The 20,554-nt window shown below is 55.0% G+C and overlaps 4 protein-coding genes across 9 annotated transcripts in view; 2 read left to right on the top strand and 2 right to left on the bottom strand.

Annotated features, from left to right (window-relative positions):
• RASGRF1 (Ras protein specific guanine nucleotide releasing factor 1) overlaps window positions 1-20,554 on the bottom strand; it is a 202,259-nt gene that overhangs the window by 79,803 nt on the left and 101,902 nt on the right. The gene's annotated exons all lie outside the window — the stretch shown is intronic.
• MORF4L1 (mortality factor 4 like 1) overlaps window positions 1-20,554 on the bottom strand; it is a 92,778-nt gene that overhangs the window by 30,566 nt on the left and 41,658 nt on the right. The window lies entirely within an intron of this gene.
• Window positions 1-20,554, top strand: part of ADAMTS7 (ADAM metallopeptidase with thrombospondin type 1 motif 7) — a 50,165-nt gene that overhangs the window by 8,289 nt on the left and 21,322 nt on the right. For all 3 annotated transcript variants that reach the window (XM_075575390.1, XM_075575391.1, XM_075575392.1), the window contains exons 3-14: window positions 409-764; window positions 2,809-3,103; window positions 4,248-4,447; window positions 4,579-4,662; window positions 5,126-5,250; window positions 7,534-7,683; window positions 7,901-8,044; window positions 9,135-9,279; window positions 9,520-9,612; window positions 11,988-12,133; window positions 17,134-17,303; window positions 17,979-18,112. In XM_075575390.1, coding sequence (XP_075431505.1) covers window positions 409-764; window positions 2,809-3,103; window positions 4,248-4,447; window positions 4,579-4,662; window positions 5,126-5,250; window positions 7,534-7,683; window positions 7,901-8,044; window positions 9,135-9,279; window positions 9,520-9,612; window positions 11,988-12,133; window positions 17,134-17,303; window positions 17,979-18,112 — 2,042 coding nt within the window. The remainder of the gene's footprint in view (window positions 1-408; window positions 765-2,808; window positions 3,104-4,247; window positions 4,448-4,578; window positions 4,663-5,125; window positions 5,251-7,533; window positions 7,684-7,900; window positions 8,045-9,134; window positions 9,280-9,519; window positions 9,613-11,987; window positions 12,134-17,133; window positions 17,304-17,978; window positions 18,113-20,554) is intronic.
• Window positions 5,270-7,254, top strand: LOC142469320 (uncharacterized). Its single transcript, XM_075576249.1, has 3 exons — window positions 5,270-6,192; window positions 6,227-6,367; window positions 7,221-7,254. The coding sequence occupies exons 1-3, from the start codon at window positions 5,270-5,272 to the stop codon at window positions 7,252-7,254; spliced, it is 1,098 nt and encodes a 365-aa protein (XP_075432364.1).

Consider the following 20,554-nt stretch of genomic DNA (forward strand, 5'->3'; position numbering starts at 1 on the left):
CCAATCAGGAGGAGGTGTCAAGAGCCGGGGGGTGGGGCCAGAGAGAGGAGGAAACAGCATGGAGAGGTGAGAAGTGTGTGTGTCTCAGGCGCGTCACACCTTTCAACATAGTGTCCAGTATTTTTGGAGACGCCGCCTGGACACCCTACTTCCAGACAGGCAGATACTCACCTGGAGCATACAGACAGGTGCTGCACACACACGTGCGCGCTTATATATACGTACATGTGGGTATGTTGCATTGGGGGTGTATAGCGTCTCTTCTGCCCCAGGCCACCTCGTTACTGAATCTTATTCCAGTGCGGCTTTGGACACGCACAATAAATATGTATTATATGGACACATTCACATGCAATATACAGCTGGACGGCTGCATAGTCATACTCAGTCCTGATGTTTTCATTGCAGATGGCCCCTTTAACTTCTCTTTGGACTCGGACATCGTTCACCCTGTCCGTGTGGACGAACGTGGCGCCTTCTTGACCTTTGACCTGTCCCCCCGGATCCTGCAGAAGAGGGGTCTGCCTCCCCGCACGGCGCCCCCTGTCTACTATGAGATCCGGTACCAAGGTGTGCAGCTGACCTTTAACCTCAGCCAGAACCGCCAGCTGCTGGCTCCCGGCTATGTGAGCGAGTGGCGTGGTGGGGGGATCCGTGACGCCCGAATCCACGGCCTGCCTCGCAGCTCCTGTCACATGCGAGGGGAGGTACAGGCAACGCATCAGCACGTGGGCAGCGTGGCTATCAGCACCTGCCGTGGACTGGTAAGCGGACGCCCCCTACAACATGAATTCTCTTTAATCCGCCGTGGCCCCCGGAGACTCACTCACAGAACCTGAGCCACCCTAAGCACACGAGATCCCCCTCCCATTGCCGTGGGATAACCCTCCTCCACAAGCGTCGCATGCACCCTGCTGCCCCTGCCGTGTGCTCTGGGGGTGCGCGAGGTTAGGGAAAAGTGCTAAGTGTGGAGCAGAGCGGAAGGTGCCAGCTGCTTGTCAGTGACATGGGGTCAGCGTGTCTGGGTGTGCAGGGTCTGACACGCTCACACATCTGGTTGCTCACACATCTGGTTTGGCGTGTCCGGCCAGAGATCACAGCGGGTCCTGCCTTCCTGCCCCCGGGTGACACGCTCACTTTACTCTGTTTGTTTAACACTCTCATCCCAGAGCTGGGCGCGTCTTGCAGAGAATGCGTGCGCGTGCGTGAATGTATGTGAATGTGTGTGTGCGTGTGAATGTGTGCGCGTGCGTGAATGTGTGTGTGTGTGCGTGTGTGAATGTGTGTGCGTGTGCATGTGTGAATGTGTGTGCGTGAATGTGTGTGAATGTGTGCGTTTGCGTGAATGTGTGTGAATGTGCGTGTGCGTGAATGTGTGTGTGCGTGTGAATGTGTGCGCGTGCGTGAATGTATGTGAATGTGTGTGTGAATGTGTGTGCGTGTGCATGTGTGAATGTGTGTGCGTGAGTGTGTGTGAATGTGTGCGTTTGCGTGAATGTGTGTAAATGTGCGTGTGCGTGAATGTGTGTGTGCGTGTGCATGTGTGAATGTGTGTGCGTGTGTGAAGGTGTGTGTGCGTGTGAATGTGTGCGTGTGCGTGAATGTGTGTGTGCGTGTGAATGTGTGCGTGTGCGTGAATGTGTGTGAATGTGTGTGTGAATGTGTGTGCGTGTGCATGTGTGAATGTGTGTGCGTGAGTGTGTGTGAATGTGTGCGTTTGCGTGAATGTGTGTGAATGTGCGTGTGCGTGAATGTGTGTGTGCGCGTGCGTGTGCATGTGTGAATGTGTGTGCGTGTGTGAAGGTGTGTGTGCGTGAATGTATGTGAATGTGTGTGTATATCTTTATTTATATTAGTGCCATCACCGTCACCGCAGTGATACACGGGACATAACACATCGTGGGGACAAGCGCGTGAGACATAAAAGTAACATTAGGAAAAAGGAGTCCCTGCCCCGGAGAGCTTACAATCTAATTGGTAAATACGGTGTGTGCATGTGTACATGTGAGTGTGCGTGTGTGTACATGTGAGTGTGCGTGTGTGTACATGTGAGTGTGCATGTGTGTACATGTGTGGTACATGTGAGTGTGCGTGTGTGGTACATGTGAGTGTGCGTGTTCGTGTGCGTGTACATGTGAGTGTGCTTGTGTGTACATGTGAGTGTGTGTGTACATGTGAGTGTGCGTGTGTGTACATGTGAGTGTGCGTGTGTGTACATGTGAGTGTGTGTGTGTACATGTGGGTGTGCGTGTGTGTACATGTGAGTGTGCGTGTGTGTAAATGTGAGTGTACATGTGAGTGTGCGTGTGTTGGGCATGTTCTCTATTGCAGCGTTTCGCTATGTTTAAGGTTTTTGGCATATACTGCGCTTACCTCTTTTCCATGTCCATTGTCCCCTCTCTATTTATTTACCCTTCCTCTCTTGCCCCCCCTCCTTTCCTCTCTTGCCCCCCCTCCTTTCCTCTCTTGCCCCCCTCCTTTCCTCTCTTGCCCTCGCTCCTTTCCTCTCTTGCCCTCCCTCCTTTTCTCTTGCCCTCCCTCCTCTCCTTTCTTGCCCCCCTTCCTTTCCTCTCTTGCCCTCCCTCCTCTCCTCTTTTGCCCCCCCTCCTTTTCTCTTGCCCCCCCTCCTTTTCTCTCTTGCCCTCCCTCCTTTTCTCTTGCCCCCCCTCCTTTTCTCTCTTGCCCCCCCTCCTTTCCTCTCTTGCCCCCCCTCCTTTCCTCTCTTGCCCCCCCTCCTTTCCTCTCTTGCTCCCCCTCCTTTCCCCTCTTGCCCCCGCTCCTTCCCTCCCTTGCCCCCCCTCCTGTTAGAGAGGGCTATTCCAGCTGGCCGAGGAGGACTTTCTCATTGAGCCGGTGTTAATGACCATGCCAAGTTCAGGAGAAGCAATGCCCCATCGCATCTCCAGACGCCACGCTGCCGAGCTCAGGACAGAGGGACAGGCTGCACAGCGCAGGACAGAGGGACAGGCTGCCGAGCTCAGGACAGAGGGGCAGGCTGCACAGCGCAGGACAGAGGGGCTGGCTGCAGAGCTCAGGACAGAGGGGCAGGCTGCAGAGCTCAGGACAGAGGGACAGGCCGGGAATAGGAGCTGTGGGGTGAGAGGTAAAGTCTGGGGTCCTGTGATACTCACTGACCCTGTTACTGGTCTCTTCATAAATACTTGCTCTCCTTTCTAATATGTAATATCTTACCCTGCGTTACCTTCTAATATACTCTCCCTCTCTCCTCCCCTCACCCATCTCCCTCTCTCCTCCCCTCACCCATCTCTCTCCTCCCCTCACCCATCTCTCTCTCCTCCCCTCACCCATCTCCTCCCCTCACCCATCTCTCTCTCTCCTCCCCTCACCCATCTCTCTGTCTCCTCCCCTCACCATTCTCTCTCTCTCCTCCCCTCACCCATATCTCTCTCTCCTCCCCTCACCCATCTCTCTCCTCCCCTCATCCATCTCCCTCTCTCCTCCCCTCACCCATCTCTCTCTCTCCTCCCCTCATCCATATCTCTCTCTCCTCCCCTCACCCATCTCTCTCTATCCTCCCCTCACCCATCTCTCTCTCTCCTCCGCTCACCCATCTCTCTCTCTCCTCCCCTCACCCATCTCTCTCCTCCCCTCACCCATCTCTCTCCTCCCCTTACCCATCTCTATCTCTCCTCCCCTCACCCATCTCTCTCCTCCCCTCACCCATCTCTCTCCTCCCCCCACCCTTCTCCCTCTCTCCTCCCCTCACCCGTCTCTCTCTCTCCTCCCCTCACACCTGTCTCCCTCTCCTCCCCTCACCTGTCACCCTCTCTCTCCTCCCCTCACCCCTATCACCCTCTCTCTCCTCCCCTCACCCGTCACCCTCTCTCTCCTCCCCTCACCCCTGTCTCCCTCTCTCCTCCCTCACCCGTCTCCCTCTTCCCCCCACCCGTCTCCCTCTCTCCTCCCCTCACTCGTCTCCCTCTCTCCTCCCCTCACCCGTCACCCTCTCTCTCCTCCCCTCACCCGTCTCCCTCTCTCCTCCCCTCACCCGTCTCCCTCTCTCCTCCCTTACCCGTCTCCCTCTCTCCTCCCCTCACCTGTCTCCCTCCTCCCCCCACCCGTCTCCCTCTCTCCTCCCCTCACCCGTCACCCTCTCTCCTCCCCTCACCCCTGTCTCCCTCTCTTTCCTCCCCTCACCTCTGCTTGCCTCTCTCCTCCCCTCACCCCGCCTCTCTCCTCCCCTCACCCCTATCACCCTCTCTCTCCTCCCCCTCTGTTCCCACCAGAGTCTCCCAACTCCCATGATAAGTGGGAGAGACGGAGAGAGCGCTGGCAGCAGCTTAGGCAGCCGAGGAAGCGCCGAATCCAACCGCGTTCCATCAGCAAGGAGAAGTGGGTGGAGACTCTGGTGGTGGCTGATGCCAAGATGGTGGCATACCACGGTAGTGAGCACGTAGAGAATTATGTCCTGACGGTCATGAACATGGTGAGAAAGGAACTTGGGGGGGGGCAGGGGGGGGGAAACCAGCACCGTCCACATATCCCAGTGAGAAACAAGTTTAGTCACGTTCTCCCCTCGAGTTTCATTGGTTCGCTCCGCTGTTTCCCCTCGTGCAGGTGGCCGGACTTTTCCATGACGCCAGCATTGGGAACCGAATAAACATCGTCATCGTACGCCTGATACTGCTGGAGAGCGAGGAGGTAACACGGGGAGGCGTCCCAATGACATACCCACCAATGGGCAGTGAGGAGGGAATGGAAAACAAGGGAGAGGGTAGAGGAGTAGAACAGGGGGCTCAACAGTCCTCAAGCCCCCCCCAACCCCCCCAAACAGGTCAAGTTTCAGGATATCCCAGCTTCAGCACAGGTGGCTCAATCAGTCCCTGCTTCATCAGTCTTGGACTGAGCCTCTGATTTGCTCCCCTGTGCTGGGATATCCTTAAAAGGAGACCTGTTGGGGGTCTTGCGGACTGGGGTTGAGCACCGCTGGAGGAGAACATAGTGGAGAGGAGGAAAGGGAGGCAGGAAGAGAGAATAGGGTGGGGGAACAAATGAAGTAGGAGAGGAAGAAGAGAGAGGGAGATGTAGGGAATGGTTGAGGGAGATGCAAAGAGAGACATGTTCCTCTGGTGCTTACCATGGTGGGGTCTTCTGGTCCTCTCAGGAGGAACTGAAGATCACCCATCACGCTGACAACAGTCTGCGCAGCTTCTGCAAGTGGCAGAAGAGCCTGAATATGAAGGGCGAGGAGCATCCTCTGCACCATGATGTTGCAGTGCTGCTGACCAGGTGACTGAGTGGGACCTGCATGGGCACTCAACATCCTTCCATTACTCACATGCTCACGTCCAACAAATTCCCGACACATCTGCCCGCAACACTGGGACACACACCCAACACACGCACTTCCAACACATTCCCGACACATCTGCCCGCAACACTGGGACACACACCCAACACACGCACTTCCAACACATTCCTGACACATCTGCCCGCAACACTGGGACACACACCCAACACACGCACTTCCAACACAATCCCGACACATCTGCCCGCAACACTGGGACACACACCCAACACACGCACTTCCAACACATTCCCGACACATCTGCCCGCAACACTGGGACACACACCCAACACACGCACTTCCAATACATTCCCGACACATCTGCCCGCAACACTGGGACACACACCCAACACACGCACTTCCAACACATTCCCGACACATCTGCCCGCAACACTGGGACACACACCCAACACATGCACTTTCAACATATTTCCGACACATCTGTCCCCAACACTGGGATACACACCCAACACACGCACTTCCAACACATTCCTGACACATCTGCCCGCAACACTGGGACACACACCCAACACACGCACTTCCAACACATTCCTGACACATCTGCCCGCAACACTGGGACACACACCCAACACATGCACTTTCAACATATTTCCGACACATCTGTCCCCAACACTGGGATACACACCCAACACACGCACTTCCAACACATTCCTGACACATCTGCCCGCAACACTGGGACACACACCCAACACACGCACTTCCAACACATTCCTGACACATCTGCCCGCAACACTGGGACACACACCCAACACACGCACTTCCAACACAGGTACACACAACACACGCACTTCCAACACAGGTACACATCCAATACACGCACTTCCAACACAGGTACACACACAACACACGCACTTCCAACACAGGTACACACACACAACACACGCACCTCCAACACAGGTACACACCCAACACATGCACTTTCAACATATTTCCGACACATCTGTCCCCAACATTGGGACACACACCCAACACACGCACTTCCAACACACGCACTTCCAACACAGGTACACACACCCAACACATGCACTTCCAACACAGGTACACACACCCAACACACGCACTTCCAACACAGGTACACACACCCAACACACGCACTTCCAACACAGGTACACACACCCAACACACGCACATCCAAAACAGGTACACACACACAACACACGCACTCCCAACACAGGTACACACACACAACACACGCACCTCCAACACAGGTACACACCCAACACATGCACTTTCAACATATTTCCGACACATCTGTCCCCAACATTGGGACACACACCCAACACACGCACTTCCAACACACGCACTTCCAACACAGGTACACACACCCAACACATGCACTTCCAACACAGGTACACACACCAAACACACGCACTTCCAACACAGGTACACACACCCAACACACGCACTTCCAACACAGGTACACACACCCAACACACGCACTTCCAACACAGGTACACACACCCAACACACGCACATCCAAAACAGGTACACACACACAACACACGCACTCCCAACACAGGTACACACACACACACACAACACACGCACGTCCAACACAGGTACACACCCAACACACGCACTTCCAACACAGGTACACACACCAAACACACGCACTTCCAACACAGGTACACACACACAACACACGCACTCCCAACACAGGTACACACACCCAACACATGCACTTCCAACACACGCACTTCCAACACAGGTACACACACCCAACACATGCACTTCCAACACAGGTACACACACCAAACACACGCACTTCCAACACAGGTACACACACACAACACACGCACTCCCAACACAGGTACACACCCAACACACGCACTTCCAACACACGCACTTCCAACACAGGTACACACACCCAACACACGCACTTCCAACACAGGTACACACACCCAACACATGCACTTCCAACATAGGTACACACACCAAACACACGCACTTCCAACACACATACACACCCAACAAACGCACTTCCAACACAGGTACACACACAAAACACACGCACTTCCAACACACATACACACCCAACACACACACTTCCAACACAGGTACACACCCAACACACGCACCTCCAACACAGGGACACACACCCAACACACTTTACACACACATGAATAATGTTGGCGTTTACACACAAATATACACAATTACCCTAATGGGCTCAACAATGCACGTGTCTTTCTCTCTTATTACAGGAAAGACATCTGTGCCGCCATGAACCGCCCATGTGAGACCCTCGGCCTGTCGCATGTGTCCGGCATGTGCCAGCCGCACCGCAGCTGTAACATTAACGAGGACACCGGCTTGCCCACGGCTTTCACCGTTACCCATGAGTTGGGACACAGGTACCACGCCTCACGTGGCAGTTCACAAGCTCTGCCCCTTGATATCCTGTGTGCCACGCTCCATCCTGCGTCACGTCGAGTGACCGCCCCCGTGGTGCGCCTCTGACTTGTGTGACTATAGGGTGACAGCCTCCATACTGCGCCATTGAACCTAAGTGACCGTCACTTTTTTATGTGGCAGCTGATTGGCTGACCTGTGTGTCCTCCTCTCCGCTAGTTTCGGGGTGCAGCATGACGGCAGCGGGAATGACTGTGAGCCCCAGGGGAAGAGACCCCACATCATGTCCCCACAGCTGCTGTATGACACGTCTCCTCTTATCTGGTCACGCTGCAGCCGGGACTACATCACCCGCTTCCTGGAGTAAGAACCGGGTGCTCCCTCTCACCCTCTGCCTCTTCCACCACTATCTCTATGTCCTACTCCATACCTCATCCAGTCCTCAAGACCTCCCAACAGGTCTGGTTTTCAGGATATCCCATCTTCAGCACAGGTGGCTCAATCATAGGCTCAATCGAAGACTGAGCCTCTGATTGAGCCACCAGTGCTGAAGCAGGGACTGGTTGAGGCACCTGTGCTGAAGCAGGGACTGGTTGAGCCACCTGTGCTGAAGCAGGGACTGGTTGAGCCACCTGTGCTGAAGCAGGGACTGATTGTACCACCTGTGCTGAAGCTGGGACTGTTTGAGCCTCCTGTGCTGAAGCAGGGACTGATTGAGCCACCTGTGCTGAAGCAGGGGCTGATTGAGCCACCTGTGCTAAAGCTGGTACATCCTCAAAACCTGACCTGTTGGTGGGGCTTGAGGGCTGGAGCTGAGTACCACTGCCTACACCAGCTCCTCTGCTCTCTCCTTATGTCTCTCTCCTCTCTCCGTGAAGCGCCTACCCCTTGCTTGAGAAGATTTCAGCCCCACAGCATACTGAAAACGAGTCTTCGTCTCTCCCCTGCTGATTATTATCTGACTTCTATTTACCCGAATATAAATCTCTTGAGAGGAGGCCCCCCCCCCCCCCAGCTGGTCCCACACCTGCATCCACTTCTCCTTCCTCCTCACACGCTAATCGCCCCAACCTTCTTCCTCTAACGTTCCCAAACACAAACAAGGGGCTTAGCAGCTTCCTGTCTTGTTGCGGTGATGCATGATTCAGGTTCTTGCCGTGTCCCCCCCCCCTTATCTCCTTGTGTGTGCCTGTGTCCCCCCCCCCTTATCTCCTTGTGTGTGCCTGTGTCTCCCCCTTATCTCCTTGTGTGTGCCTGTGTCCCCCCCCTTATCTCCTTGTGTGTGCCTGTGTCTCCCCCTTATCTCCTTGTGTGTGCCTGTGTCTCCCCCTTATCGCTTTGTGTGTGCCTGTGTCCCCCCCCCCCCTTATCTCCTTGTGTGTGCCACTGTCTCTCGGGGCCCCTGCTCTCCCCTGGCCTGCATTGTGATGGGGCGTTGCATCTCCTCTTACAGCCGGGGCTGGGGGCTGTGCCTGGACGACCCCCCCAGTATGGAGCTGCTGGACCTCCCCTCGGTACCCCCCGGGGTTCTGTATGACGTGGGTCACCAGTGCCGGTTACAGTACGGGACCTACTCCAGCTTCTGTCAGGACATCGACGTAAGATAGCCCCCTCCATGTGTACCTGCCATATTTTAAAGCAAGTGTCCCACTTCAGAGACCAGTAAAAGTACAATTATTATTTTCTACTTGAGTTTAACAATATTTGGGGGGGGGGTGGCTTTTAGAAACAAGCCAGGAGCAGGCGTGTAACTCGGCCCTGGGATCGATGTGTGCGGGACGGGCTGAACGTGTTATATCTTCTGTGTTATATGTCTGACACGTGTTCACCCCTCGCAGAATGTGTGTAACACTCTCTGGTGCTCCGTGGGTTCCACGTGCCACTCTAAACTGGACGCTGCCGTGGACGGGACAGTGTGCGGTCACGACAAGGTACAAAGTGTTGGGGGGGGGGGGGAGGGTGAATTGCCAGCTATTTATGGGAATCTGAAGCAGGGCCCACCATCCTGGGGACTAAGAGGAGGCACAGACTGGGGTGGGGCGAGGGGGGTACTGGGGTGTTTTGAGGAGATGATAATTGGGGGGACAGCACAATATCTGGTGACATTAGGGTCATTTTGTGACGCGAGTAACCATCTCAGGAAATAGTAGGGTGGTTACATGCTTACAGGGGCAGTTGTGTCCTTGAAAGGACTTGCACAGCCTCAAGGGGGTTGGATGGGGTGGCAGGGACATTTAAGGGTGGTCTTGCACATGCTCCGAGGGGTTGGATGGGGTGGCAAGGGTGGACTTGCACAGGCTCCGGGGGGTGAGGGGGTTTGCTGGGGCTTTTAGGCAAGGATGGTCTTACACAGGCTCCGGGGAGTTGGGGCTCTCTCTTCTCCGGAGCATGATTTGGGCTGTGAGACATTGTGTGGTTGTGGAGGAGGTACGGTGGGAGAACGCAGGATAAGGAATTCCTAGGGGTAGCCAATAAAACAGACAGGAACTGCGCCAGCCACAGTCATAAAAAGTGCCGTAGGGAGCCCGGTGAGATGAGAAAGACAAAGAGATGAGGAAGGCAGGGAAGGGAAGAAAGGGAACCACGGAAGGCACAGGGGGGGGAGACGTCTAAATAACGTCCAACAGAGAATAAACAAGCAAGAGGTGTAGGAAGCAGGAGAGGAGGCACGAGGGAATTACTGGGGTTCATTTAAAAAAAAAAAAAAAAAGTTTCAGTAAAGAAAGAGTGACAGGAAGCGAGAACGTGACAGATACGGTGAAGAGAAGTTAGAAGAATGAGCGGAGAGAGAGAGAGAGAGAGAGAGAGCGGGAGAGAGAGAGAGAGAGAGGGGAGAGAGGGAGAGAGGGAGAGAGGGAGAGAGAGATGGGGCGCCATGTTTTTAATATCTGTAAAGATGGATTTGAATTGTAATTAAATAAAGTCAATAAAAAAAAATATGTGTTGATTTTTTGTGATTCAGGCTCTTGGTAGAGAAAGGGGGGGGATATCACACCCTCTGGGGAGTATTAGGGGTGGCACAGTCTCTAGGGGTGTTGGTGGAAGTGGCACAGCCTCTGGGGCTGTTGGTTATGGATGGCACAGTCTCTGGGGGTGTTGGTGGGGGTGCTGCAGTCTCTAGGGGTGTTGGTGGGGGTTGCACAGTCTCTGGGGGTCTTGGGGGTGGCACAGTCTCTGGGTGTGTTAGTTATGGGTGGCACAGTCTCGGGTTTTGGTGGGGGTGGCACAGTCTCTTGGGGTGTTGGGGGTGGCACAGTCTGGTTTTTTTTGGTGGGGGAAGCAGTCTCTGAGGGTGTTGGGGGGGGGGGTGGCACAGTCTCTGGGGGGGTCAGTGAGGGTAGTGCAGCCTCTGTTGGTTGTGGGTGGCACAGTCTCTGGGTTTTTTTGGGGGGTGGCACAGTCTCTGGGGGTGTTGGGGGGGTAGCGCAGTCTCGGGGTGTTGGCGGGTGGCACAATCTCTGGGTTTTTTTGGTGGGGGAAGCACAGTCTCTGAGGGTGTTTGGGGGGGGGGGGGGTGGCACAGTCTCTGGGGGGTTTGGGTCCCTTGCTGGGGGTGTTGGGGGGGGGGGTAGCGCAGTCTCGGGTGTTGGGGGGTGGCACAGTCTGGGTTTTTTTGGTGGGGGAAGCGCAGTCTCTGAGGGTGTTGGGAGGGGGGGTGGCGCAGTCTCTGGGGGTGTTAGGAGGGGGGTGGCGCAGTCTCTGGGGGTGTTAGGAGGGGGGTGGCGCAGTCTCTGGGGGTGTTGGTTCTCTTGCTGGGGGTGTTGGGAGGGGGGGTGGCGCAGTCTCTGGGGGTGTTAGGAGGGGGGTGGCGCAGTCTCTGGGGGTGTTAGGAGGGGGGTGGCGCAGTCTCTGGGGGTGTTGGTTCCCTTGCTGGGGGTGTTGGGAGGGGGGGGTGGCGCAGTCTCTGGGGGTGTTAGGAGGAGGGTGGCGCAGTCTCTGGGGGTGTTGGGAGGGGGGGTGGCACAGTCTCTGGGGGTGTTGGGTCCCTTGCTGGGGGTGTTAGGAGGGGGGGTGGCAGTCTCTGGGGGTGTTGGGAGGGGGGGTGGCACGGTCTCTGGGGGTGTTGGGTCCCTTGCTGGGGGTGTTAGGAGGAGGGTGGCGCAGTCTCTGGGGGTGTTGGGAGGGGGGGTGGCACAGTCTCTGGGGGTGTTGGGTCCCTTGCTGGGGGTGTTAGGAGGGGGGGTGGCAGTCTCTGGGGGTGTTAGGAGGAGGGTGGCACGGTCTCTGGGGGTGTTGGGTCCCTTGCTGGGGGTGTCGGTAGAGGGAACAGAGTTGGTGACACAGCCTCTGCCTGCCTTTCTTGCAGTGGTGTTTTAATGGAGACTGTGTTCCCGTCGGGCAGCAGCCCTCCCCGGAGGATGGTGTGTGGGGTTCCTGGAGCTCGTGGTCATCGTGTACCCGGAGCTGCGGAGCCGGGGTGCAGAACGCAGAGCGGCAGTGCACTAACCCTATGTATGTCACTCTGTGCTAAGGGGGAGTATTGTTACCCAGAGTCTGGGATCGGTGAGCCATCAGTAACATTAACACCTCGTGTAACACTTAGCGTAAATCGTTCATGTATGTGAGTAACAAGCTTCACATGTAAAGAGTTTGAGAACAAGGTACGCCATGCTTTGCAGTACTTAATACTCCGGGGGCTCTGCAGTACTTAATACTCTGTGATACTCCGGGGCCTCTACAGTACTTGATTCTCTGTGATACTCCATGCTCTGCAGTACTTGATACTCTGTGATACTCCCTGCTCTGCAGTACTTGATTCTCTGTGATACTCCATGCTCTGCAGTACTTGATACTCTGTGATACTCCATGCTCTGCAGTACTTGATACTCTGTGATACTCCATGCTCTGCAGTACTTGGTACTCTGTGATACTCCATTCTCTGCAGTTCTTGGTACTCTGTGATACTCCATTCTCTGCAGCTCTTGGTACTCTGTGATACTCCATGCTCTGCATTATGCTTTGCCATGCTTCACCTAATTAAGTGCCCCATGCATACTTCGCAGGGAGACAAGAGTACCAGAAAATGAGCGTCTCCTGATGACCTTATTGAGTATATTGTGCCGGGTAGCTGGAGATCTCAGAACATCCTCCCTGACCCCTTCTGAGAGCAGCGCCCCCCACACGATGCCTCATTCCTTTATTATCTAACCCCACGTTGCTGTGTCACATTCCTTTACAGGCCGTGCTGATAATGCAGAGAAGATGTCGGCTCAGGGGGGGGGCATGTTTTATTACGGGGGGGCCATCGGTGTGTGCATGACGCTGGCTCTTTGCCCAGAGCCGCAGGTGTCGGTCACTCTGCGGGTTTCACGAACGTCCTGTAGGATGTGACCCCACGGTCACTGCTGTGTACTTAGTGGCGCTGGGAGAATCCCGGCTGCTCTGTGCTAATCTTCATATTGATTTTTTGCTGTTGGAATCAATGTTGCTAAAACATTTACAGAAGTGAGCCGTCACGCTGACACTGTCCCCTGTCACTTCTGGGAGCCGTCACGCTGGCACCGTCCCCTGTCACTTCTGGGAGCCGTCACGCTGACACTGTCCCCTGTCACTTCTGGGAGACGTCACGCTGGCACCGTCCCCTGTGACTTCTGGGAGCCGTCACGCTGACACTGTTCCCTGTGACTTCTGGGAGACGTCACGCTGACACTGTCCCCTGTGACTTCTGGGAGCCGTCACGCTGACACTGTCCCCTGTCACTTCTGGGAGCCGTCACGCTGACACTGTCCCCTGTCACTTCTGGGAGCCATCACGCTGGCACTGTCCCCTGTCACTTCTGGGAGCCGTCACGCTGACACTGTCCCCTGTCACTTCTGGGAGCCGTCACGCTGACACTGTCCCCTGTCACTTCTGGGAGCCGTCACGCTGACACTGTTCCCTGTGACTTCTGGGAGACGTCACGCTGGCACTGTCCCCTGTCACTTCTGGGAGCCGTCACGCTGACACTGTCCCCTGTCACTTCTGGGAGACGTCACGCTGGCACCGTCCCCTATGACTTCTGGGAGCCGTCACGCTGACACTGTCCCCTGTCACTTCTGGGAGCCGTCACGCTGACACTGTCCCCTGTCACTTCTGGGAGCCGTCACGCTGACACTGTCCCCTGTCACTTCTGGGAGCCGTCACGCTGACACTGTTCCCTGTGACTTCTGGGAGACGTCACGCTGGCACTGTCCCCTGTCACTTCTGGGAGCCGTCACGCTGACACTGTCCCCTGTCACTTCTGGGAGACGTCACGCTGGCACCGTCCCCTATGACTTCTGGGAGCCGTCACGCTGACACTGTCCCCTGTCACTTCTGGGAGCCGTCACGCTGACACTGTCCCCTGTCACTTCTGGGAGCCGTCACGCTGACACTGTCCCCTGTCACTTCTGGGAGCCGTCACGCTGACACTGTTCCCTGTGACTTCTGGGAGACGTCACGCTGGCACTGTCCCCTGTCACTTCTGGGAGCCGTCACGCTGACACTGTCCCCTGTCACTTCTGGGAGCCGTCACGCTGACACTGTTCCCTGTGACTTCTGGGAGACGTCACGCTGGCACTGTCCCCTGTCACTTCTGGGAGCCGTCACGCTGACACTGTCCCCTGTCACTTCTGGGAGACGTCACGCTGGCACCGTCCCCTATGACTTCTGGGAGCCGTCACGCTGACACTGTCCCCTGTCACTTCTGGGAGCCGTCACGCTGACACTGTCCCCTGTCACTTCTGGGAGCCGTCACGCTGACACTGTCCCCTGTCACTTCTGGGAGCCGTCACGCTGACACTGTTCCCTGTGACTTCTGGGAGACGTCACGCTGGCACTGTCCCCTGTCACTTCTGGGAGCCGTCACGCTGACACTGTCCCCTGTCACTTCTGGGAGACGTCACGCTGGCACCGTCCCCTATGACTTCTGGGAGCCGTCACGCTGACACTGTCCCCTGTCACTTCTGGGAGCCGTCACGCTGACACTGTCCCCTGTGACTTCTGAGAGACGTCACGGTGGTGACAGCGCAGGGTATCCGATGCGGAGGGTGGGACAGGCTCACAAGGCCCCTCTGTGTCACTGTGTCGCCCTGCGGAGGGTGGGACAGGCTCACAGGGCCCCTCTGTGTCACTGTGTCGCCCTGCGGAGGGTGGGACAGGCTCACAGGGCCCCTCTGTGTCACTGTGTCAACCTGCACAGGGGGAGGGACACACTCACAGGTCCCCTCTGTGTTACCCTGCAGGGGGGGGACAAACATACAAGTCCCCTCTGTGTCACTGTCACCCTGCGGAGGGAGGGACACACTCACAGGTCCCCTCTGTGTCACCCTGCAGGGGGGGGGACAAACATACAAGTCCCCTCTGTGTCACTGTCACCCTGCGGAGGGAGGGACACACTCACAGGTCCCCTCTGTGTCACCCTGCAGTGGGAGGGACACACTCACAGGGCCCCTCTGTGTCACTGTGTCAACCTGCACAGGGGGAGGGACACACTCACAGGTCCCCTCTGTGTCACTGTCCCCCTGCGGGGGGAGGGACACACTCACAGGTCCCCTCTGTGTCACTGTCACCCTGCGGAGGGAGGATAATCACCCCTCCCCCACATCTGGAATCTGCGGTCGGATCAGCGCTCGCGTGTTTTAATGACGCGCCTCGCGGGTATTTTTAGATGCTGAGCGGGGAAAGCTGCCTCTTGTCACATTCATTAGAGTAATTAGCGCTGGGGAAGGTGACTGTCCGTGTTCAGCAATTTGTGCAGGGGAGAGGAGTCAGCGTGTGTCTCTGTATTATACGCAGAGCAGCGTGTCTCTGTATTATACGCAGAGCAGCGTGTCTCTGTATTATACGCAGAGCAGCGTGTGTCTCTGTATTATACGCAGAGCAGCGTGTCTCTGTATTATACGCAGAGCAGCGTGTGTCTCTGTATTATACGCAGAGCAGCGTGTCTCTGTATTATACGCAGGGGAGAGGAGGCAGCGTGTGTCTCTGTATTATACGCAGAGCAGCGTGTGTCTCTGTATTATACGCAGAGCAGCGTGTGGCTCTGTATTATACGCAGGGGAGAGGAGGCAGAGTGTGTCTCTGTATTATACGCAGAGCAGCGTGTGTTTCTGTATTATACGCAGAGCAGCGTGTGGCTCTGTATTATACGCAGGGGAGAGGAGGCAGCGTGTGTCTCTGTATTATACGCAGAGCAGCGTTTGTCTCTGTATTATACGCAGAGCAGCGTTTGTCTCTGTATTATACGCAGAGCAGCATGTGTCTCTGTATTATACGCAGAGCAGCGTGTGTCTCTGTATTATACGCAGAGCAGCGCGTCTCTGTATTATACGCAGAGCAGCGTGTGTCTCTGTATTATACGCAGAGCAGCGCGTCTCTGTATTATACGCAGAGCAGCGCGTCTCTGTATTATACGCAGAACAGCGTGTGTCTCTGTATTATACGCAGAGCAGCGTGTGTATCTGTATTATACGCAGAGCAGCGTGTCTCTGTATTATACGCAGAGCAGCGTGTATCTTTATTATACGCACAGCAGCTTGTGCATCTGTATTATACGCAGAGCAGCGTGTGTCTCTGTATTATACGCAGAGCAGCGTGTCTCTGTATTATACGCAGAGCAGCATGTGTATCTGTATTATACGCAGAGCAGCGTGTATCTTTATTATACGCACAGCAGCTTGTGCATCTGTATTATACGCAGAGCAGTGTGTGTCTCTGTATTATACGCAGAGCAGCGTGTGTCTGTATTATACGCAGAGCAGCGTGTTTCTGTATTATACGCAGAGCAGCGTGTGTCTCTGTATTATACGCAGAGCAGCGTGTGTCTCTGTATTATATGCAGAGCAGCATGTGTATCTGTATTATACGCAGAGCAGCATGTCTCTGTATTATACGCAGAGCAGCGTGTATCTTTATTATACGCACAGCAGCGTGTGTGCCGGAGTAGGCGTGTGCCGGAGTAGGCGTGTGCCGGAGTAGGCGTGTGTGCCGGAGTAGGCGTGTGTGCAGGAGTAGGCGTGTGCCAGAGCGTGTGTATCTGTATTATACGCAGAGCAGTGTGTGTCTCTGTATTATACGCAGAGCAGCTTGTGTCTCTGTATTATACGCAGAGCAGCGTGTGTCTCTGTATTATACGCAGAGCAGCATGTGTATCTGTATTATACGCAGAGCAGCGCGTCTCTGTATTATACGCAGAGCAGCGTGTGTATCTGTATTATACGCAGAGCAGCGTGTGTATCTGTATTATACGCAGAGCAGCGTGTGTATCTGTATTATACGCAGAGCAGTGTGTGTATCTGTATTATACGCAGAGCAGCGTGTGTATCTGTATTATACGCAGAGGAGCGTGTGTATCTGTATTATACGCAGAGCAGCGTGTGTGCCGGAGTAGGCGTCTGCGCCGGAGTAGGCGTGTGCGCCGGAGTAGGCGTGTGTGCAGGAGTAGGTCCCCTCCGCGTATCTTTGCACAGAGAATGTCTCCTCTTGCTCCGCAGCCCGCGATACGGAGGCCGTTACTGCCTCGGGGAGCGGAAGAGGTTCCGCGTGTGTAATACTCAGTCCTGCTCTCTGGACGCGCCCTCGTTCCGAAACCTTCAGTGCTCGCAGTTTGACTCGGTGCCTTACAAGGGGAAGCTGCACACGTGGAGCCCGGTACCCAGCGCCAGTAAGTCCAAATTAGGCAACACGGGGCACATCTGCCAGATGTTATTACAGAACATACAGTGTAATGTAAATACATGTTACAGACTTAATGCTGGAACTAATAGGGGAAGCACATTTCCTAAACAAGAAGTCACAAAACATCGATCACTTAAGAATTATTATGTTGAAAAAATTAAATTGATCAAAATTCCCACATTATCATTCTCCCTCCTGCGGCTGTGTGTGTGTGTTTGTGTGGGAATGGGTGCGGTGTGTGTGGGTGCTGTTTGTGTGTGTGTGTTTGCTGGTGTGTGTGGGATGGGTGCTGGGAGCCGCTGTTTGTGTGTGCGGGAATGGGTGCTGGTGTGTGTGTGTGTGTGTGTGTGTGTGTGTGTGTGTGGGGACATGTGCTGTTGTGTGTGTGTGTGTGTACAGGGATGGGTGCTGTGTGTGGGGGGGAATAGGTACTGGTGTGTGTGTGCGGGGATGGGTGCTGGGAGCCGCTGTTTGTGTGTGCGGGAATGGGTGCTTGTGTGTGTAGAGATGGGTGCTGTGTGGAGATGGATGCTGGTGTGTATGCAGAGATGGGTGCTGCTGTGGGGATTGTCTGTGCCCTCTCTGGGTACAGCTGGGTGCCCCTCTTCATGTGACGACCGTGGTGCTGACATTAACCCCTTCCCTCCCTGGTTTGGGGCAGTTAACCCGTGCGAGTTGCACTGCCGGCCGGACGACGGGTACTTTTCCGAGAAGCTGCTGGACGCTGTGACTGACGGAACGCCGTGCTACGTGGGTAATTCCAGCCGTGACATGTGCATCAACGGCATCTGCAAGGTAAGCTGGGAGATTTCATCATCTAACCCGCCTACATTACGGGCCTCTGTGGTGACCCGTCCCTGTTATAAAACCACCCTCCTTATAAGAACGTCACCTTCCCTCCCAAGCTCCCCCTTATAAGAACGTCACCTTCCCTCCCAAGCTCCCCCTTATAAGAACGTCACCTTCCATCCCAAGCTCCCCCTTATAAGAACGTCACCTTCCATCCCAAGCTCCCCCTTATAAGAACGTCACCTTCCATCCCAAGCTCCCCCTTATAAGAACGTCACCTTCCATCCCAAGCTCCCCCTTATAAGAACGTCACCTTCCATCCCAAGCTCCCCCTTATAAGAACGTCACCTTCCATCCCAAGCTCCCCCTTATAAGAACGTCACCTTCCATCCCAAGCTCCCCCTTATAAGAACGTCACCTTCCATCCCAAGCTCCCCCTTATAAGAACGTCACCTTCCGTCCCAAGCTCCCCCTTATAAGAACGTCACCTTCCGTCCCAAGCTCCCCCTTATAAGAACGTCACCTTCCGTCCCAAGCTCCCCCTTATAAGAACGTCACCTTCCGTCCCAAGCTCCCCCTTATAAGAACGTCACCTTCCATCCCAAGCTCCCCCTTATAAGAACGTCACCTTCCGTCCCAAGCTCCCCCTTATAAGAGCGTCACCTTCCCTCCCAAGCTCCCCCTTATAAGAACGTCACCTTCCCTCCCAAGCTTCCCCTTATAAGAACGTCACCTTCCATCCTAAGCTCCCCCTTATAAGAACGTCACCTTCCATCCCAAGCTCCCCCTTATAAGAGCGTCACCTTCCGTCCCAAGCTCCCCCTTATAAGAACGTCACCTTCCGTCCCAAGCTCCCCCTTATAAGAGCGTCACCTTCCATCCCAAGCTCCCCCTTATAAGAACGTCACCTTCCATCCCAAGCTCCCCCTTATAAGAACGTCACCTTCCATCCCAAGCTCCCCCTTATAAGAGCATCACCTTCCATCCCAAGCTCCCCCTTATAAGAACGTTACCTTCCATCCCAAGCTCCCCCTTATAAGAATGTCACCTTCCATCCCAAGCTCCCCCTTATAAGAATGTCACCTTCCATCCCAAGCTCCCCCTTATAAGAATGTCACCTTCCATCCCAAGCTCCCCCTTATAAGAATGTCACCTTCCATCCCAAGCTCCCCCTTATAAGAATGTCACCTTCCATCCCAAGCTCCCCCTTATAAGAATGTCACCTTCCATCCCAAGCTCCCCCTTATAAGAATGTCACCTTCCGTCCCAAGCTCCCCCTTATAAGAGCGTCACCTTCCGTCCCAAGCTCCCCCTTATAAGAGCGTCACCTTCCGTCCCAAGCTCCCCCTTATAAGAACGTCACCTTCCATCCCAAGCTCCCCCTTATAAGAACTTCACCTTCCATCCCAAGCTCCCCCTTATAAGAACGTCACCTTCCGTCCCAAGCTCCCCCTTATAAGAGCGTCACCTTCCATCCCAAGCTCCCCCTTATAAGAATGTCACCTTGCATCCCAAGCTCCCCCTTATAAGAACGTCACCTTCCATCCCAAGCTCCCCCTTATAAGAACGTCACCTTCCATCCCAAGCTCCCCCTTATAAGAACGTCACCTTCCATCCCAAGCTCCCCCCTTATAAGAGCGTCACCTTCCATCCCAAGCTCCCCCTTATAAGAGCGTCACCTTCCATCCCAAGCTCCCCCTTATAAGAACGTCACCTTCCATCCCAAGCTCCCCCTTATAAGAACGTCACCTTCCCTCCCAAGCTCCCCCTTATAAGAACGTCACCTTCCATCCCAAGCTCCCCCTTATAAGAACTTCACCTTCCATCCCAAGCTCCCCCTTATAAGAACGTCACCTTCCATCCCAAGCTCCCCCTTATAAGAACGTCACCTTCCATCCCAAGCTCCCCCCTTATAAGAGCGTCACCTTCCATCCCAAGCTCCCCCCTTATAAGAACGTCACCTTCCATCCCAAGCTCCCCCCTTATAAGAGCGTCACCTTGCATCCCAAGCTCCCCCTTATAAGAACGTCACCTTCCATCCCAAGCTCCCCCTTATAAGAACGTCACCTTCCATCCCAAGCTCCCCCTTATAAGAACGTCACCTTCCATCCCAAGCTCCCCCTTATAAGAACGTCACCTTCCATCCCAAGCTCCCCCCTTATAAGAGCGTCACCTTCCATCCCAAGCTCCCCCTTATAAGAGCGTCACCTTCCATCCCAAGCTCCCCCTTATAAGAACGTCACCTTCCACCCCAAGCTCCCCCTTATAAGAGCGTCACCTTCCATCCCAAGCTCCCCCTTATAAGAGCGTCACCTTCCACCCCAAGCTCCCCCTTATAAGAACGTCACCTTCCACCCCAAGCTCCCCCTTATAAGAACGTCACCTTCCATCCCAAGCTCCCCCTTATAAGAGCACCTCCTCCGTCCCAAGCTCCCCCTTATAAGAACG

The sequence above is a fragment of the Ascaphus truei genome, chromosome 18 (assembly GCF_040206685.1).
Source record: "Ascaphus truei isolate aAscTru1 chromosome 18, aAscTru1.hap1, whole genome shotgun sequence".
In the NCBI taxonomy this organism is placed as follows: Eukaryota; Metazoa; Chordata; class Amphibia; order Anura; family Ascaphidae; genus Ascaphus; species Ascaphus truei.

What these genes read in the sequence shown, in the direction of transcription:
- LOC142469320 (XM_075576249.1), top strand. Translation starts at nt 5,270, where the DNA reads ATGGGCACTCAACATCCTTCCATTACTCACATGCTCACGTCCAACAAA. An exon ending in CACACGCACTTCCAACACAG is followed by an intron (nt 6,193 to 6,226) that starts GTACACACACAC and finishes CCTCCAACACAG; the next exon opens with GTACACACCCAACACATGCA. An exon ending in CACATGCACTTCCAACACAG is followed by an intron (nt 6,368 to 7,220) that starts GTACACACACCC and finishes CTTCCAACACAG; the next exon opens with GTACACACACCCAACACATG.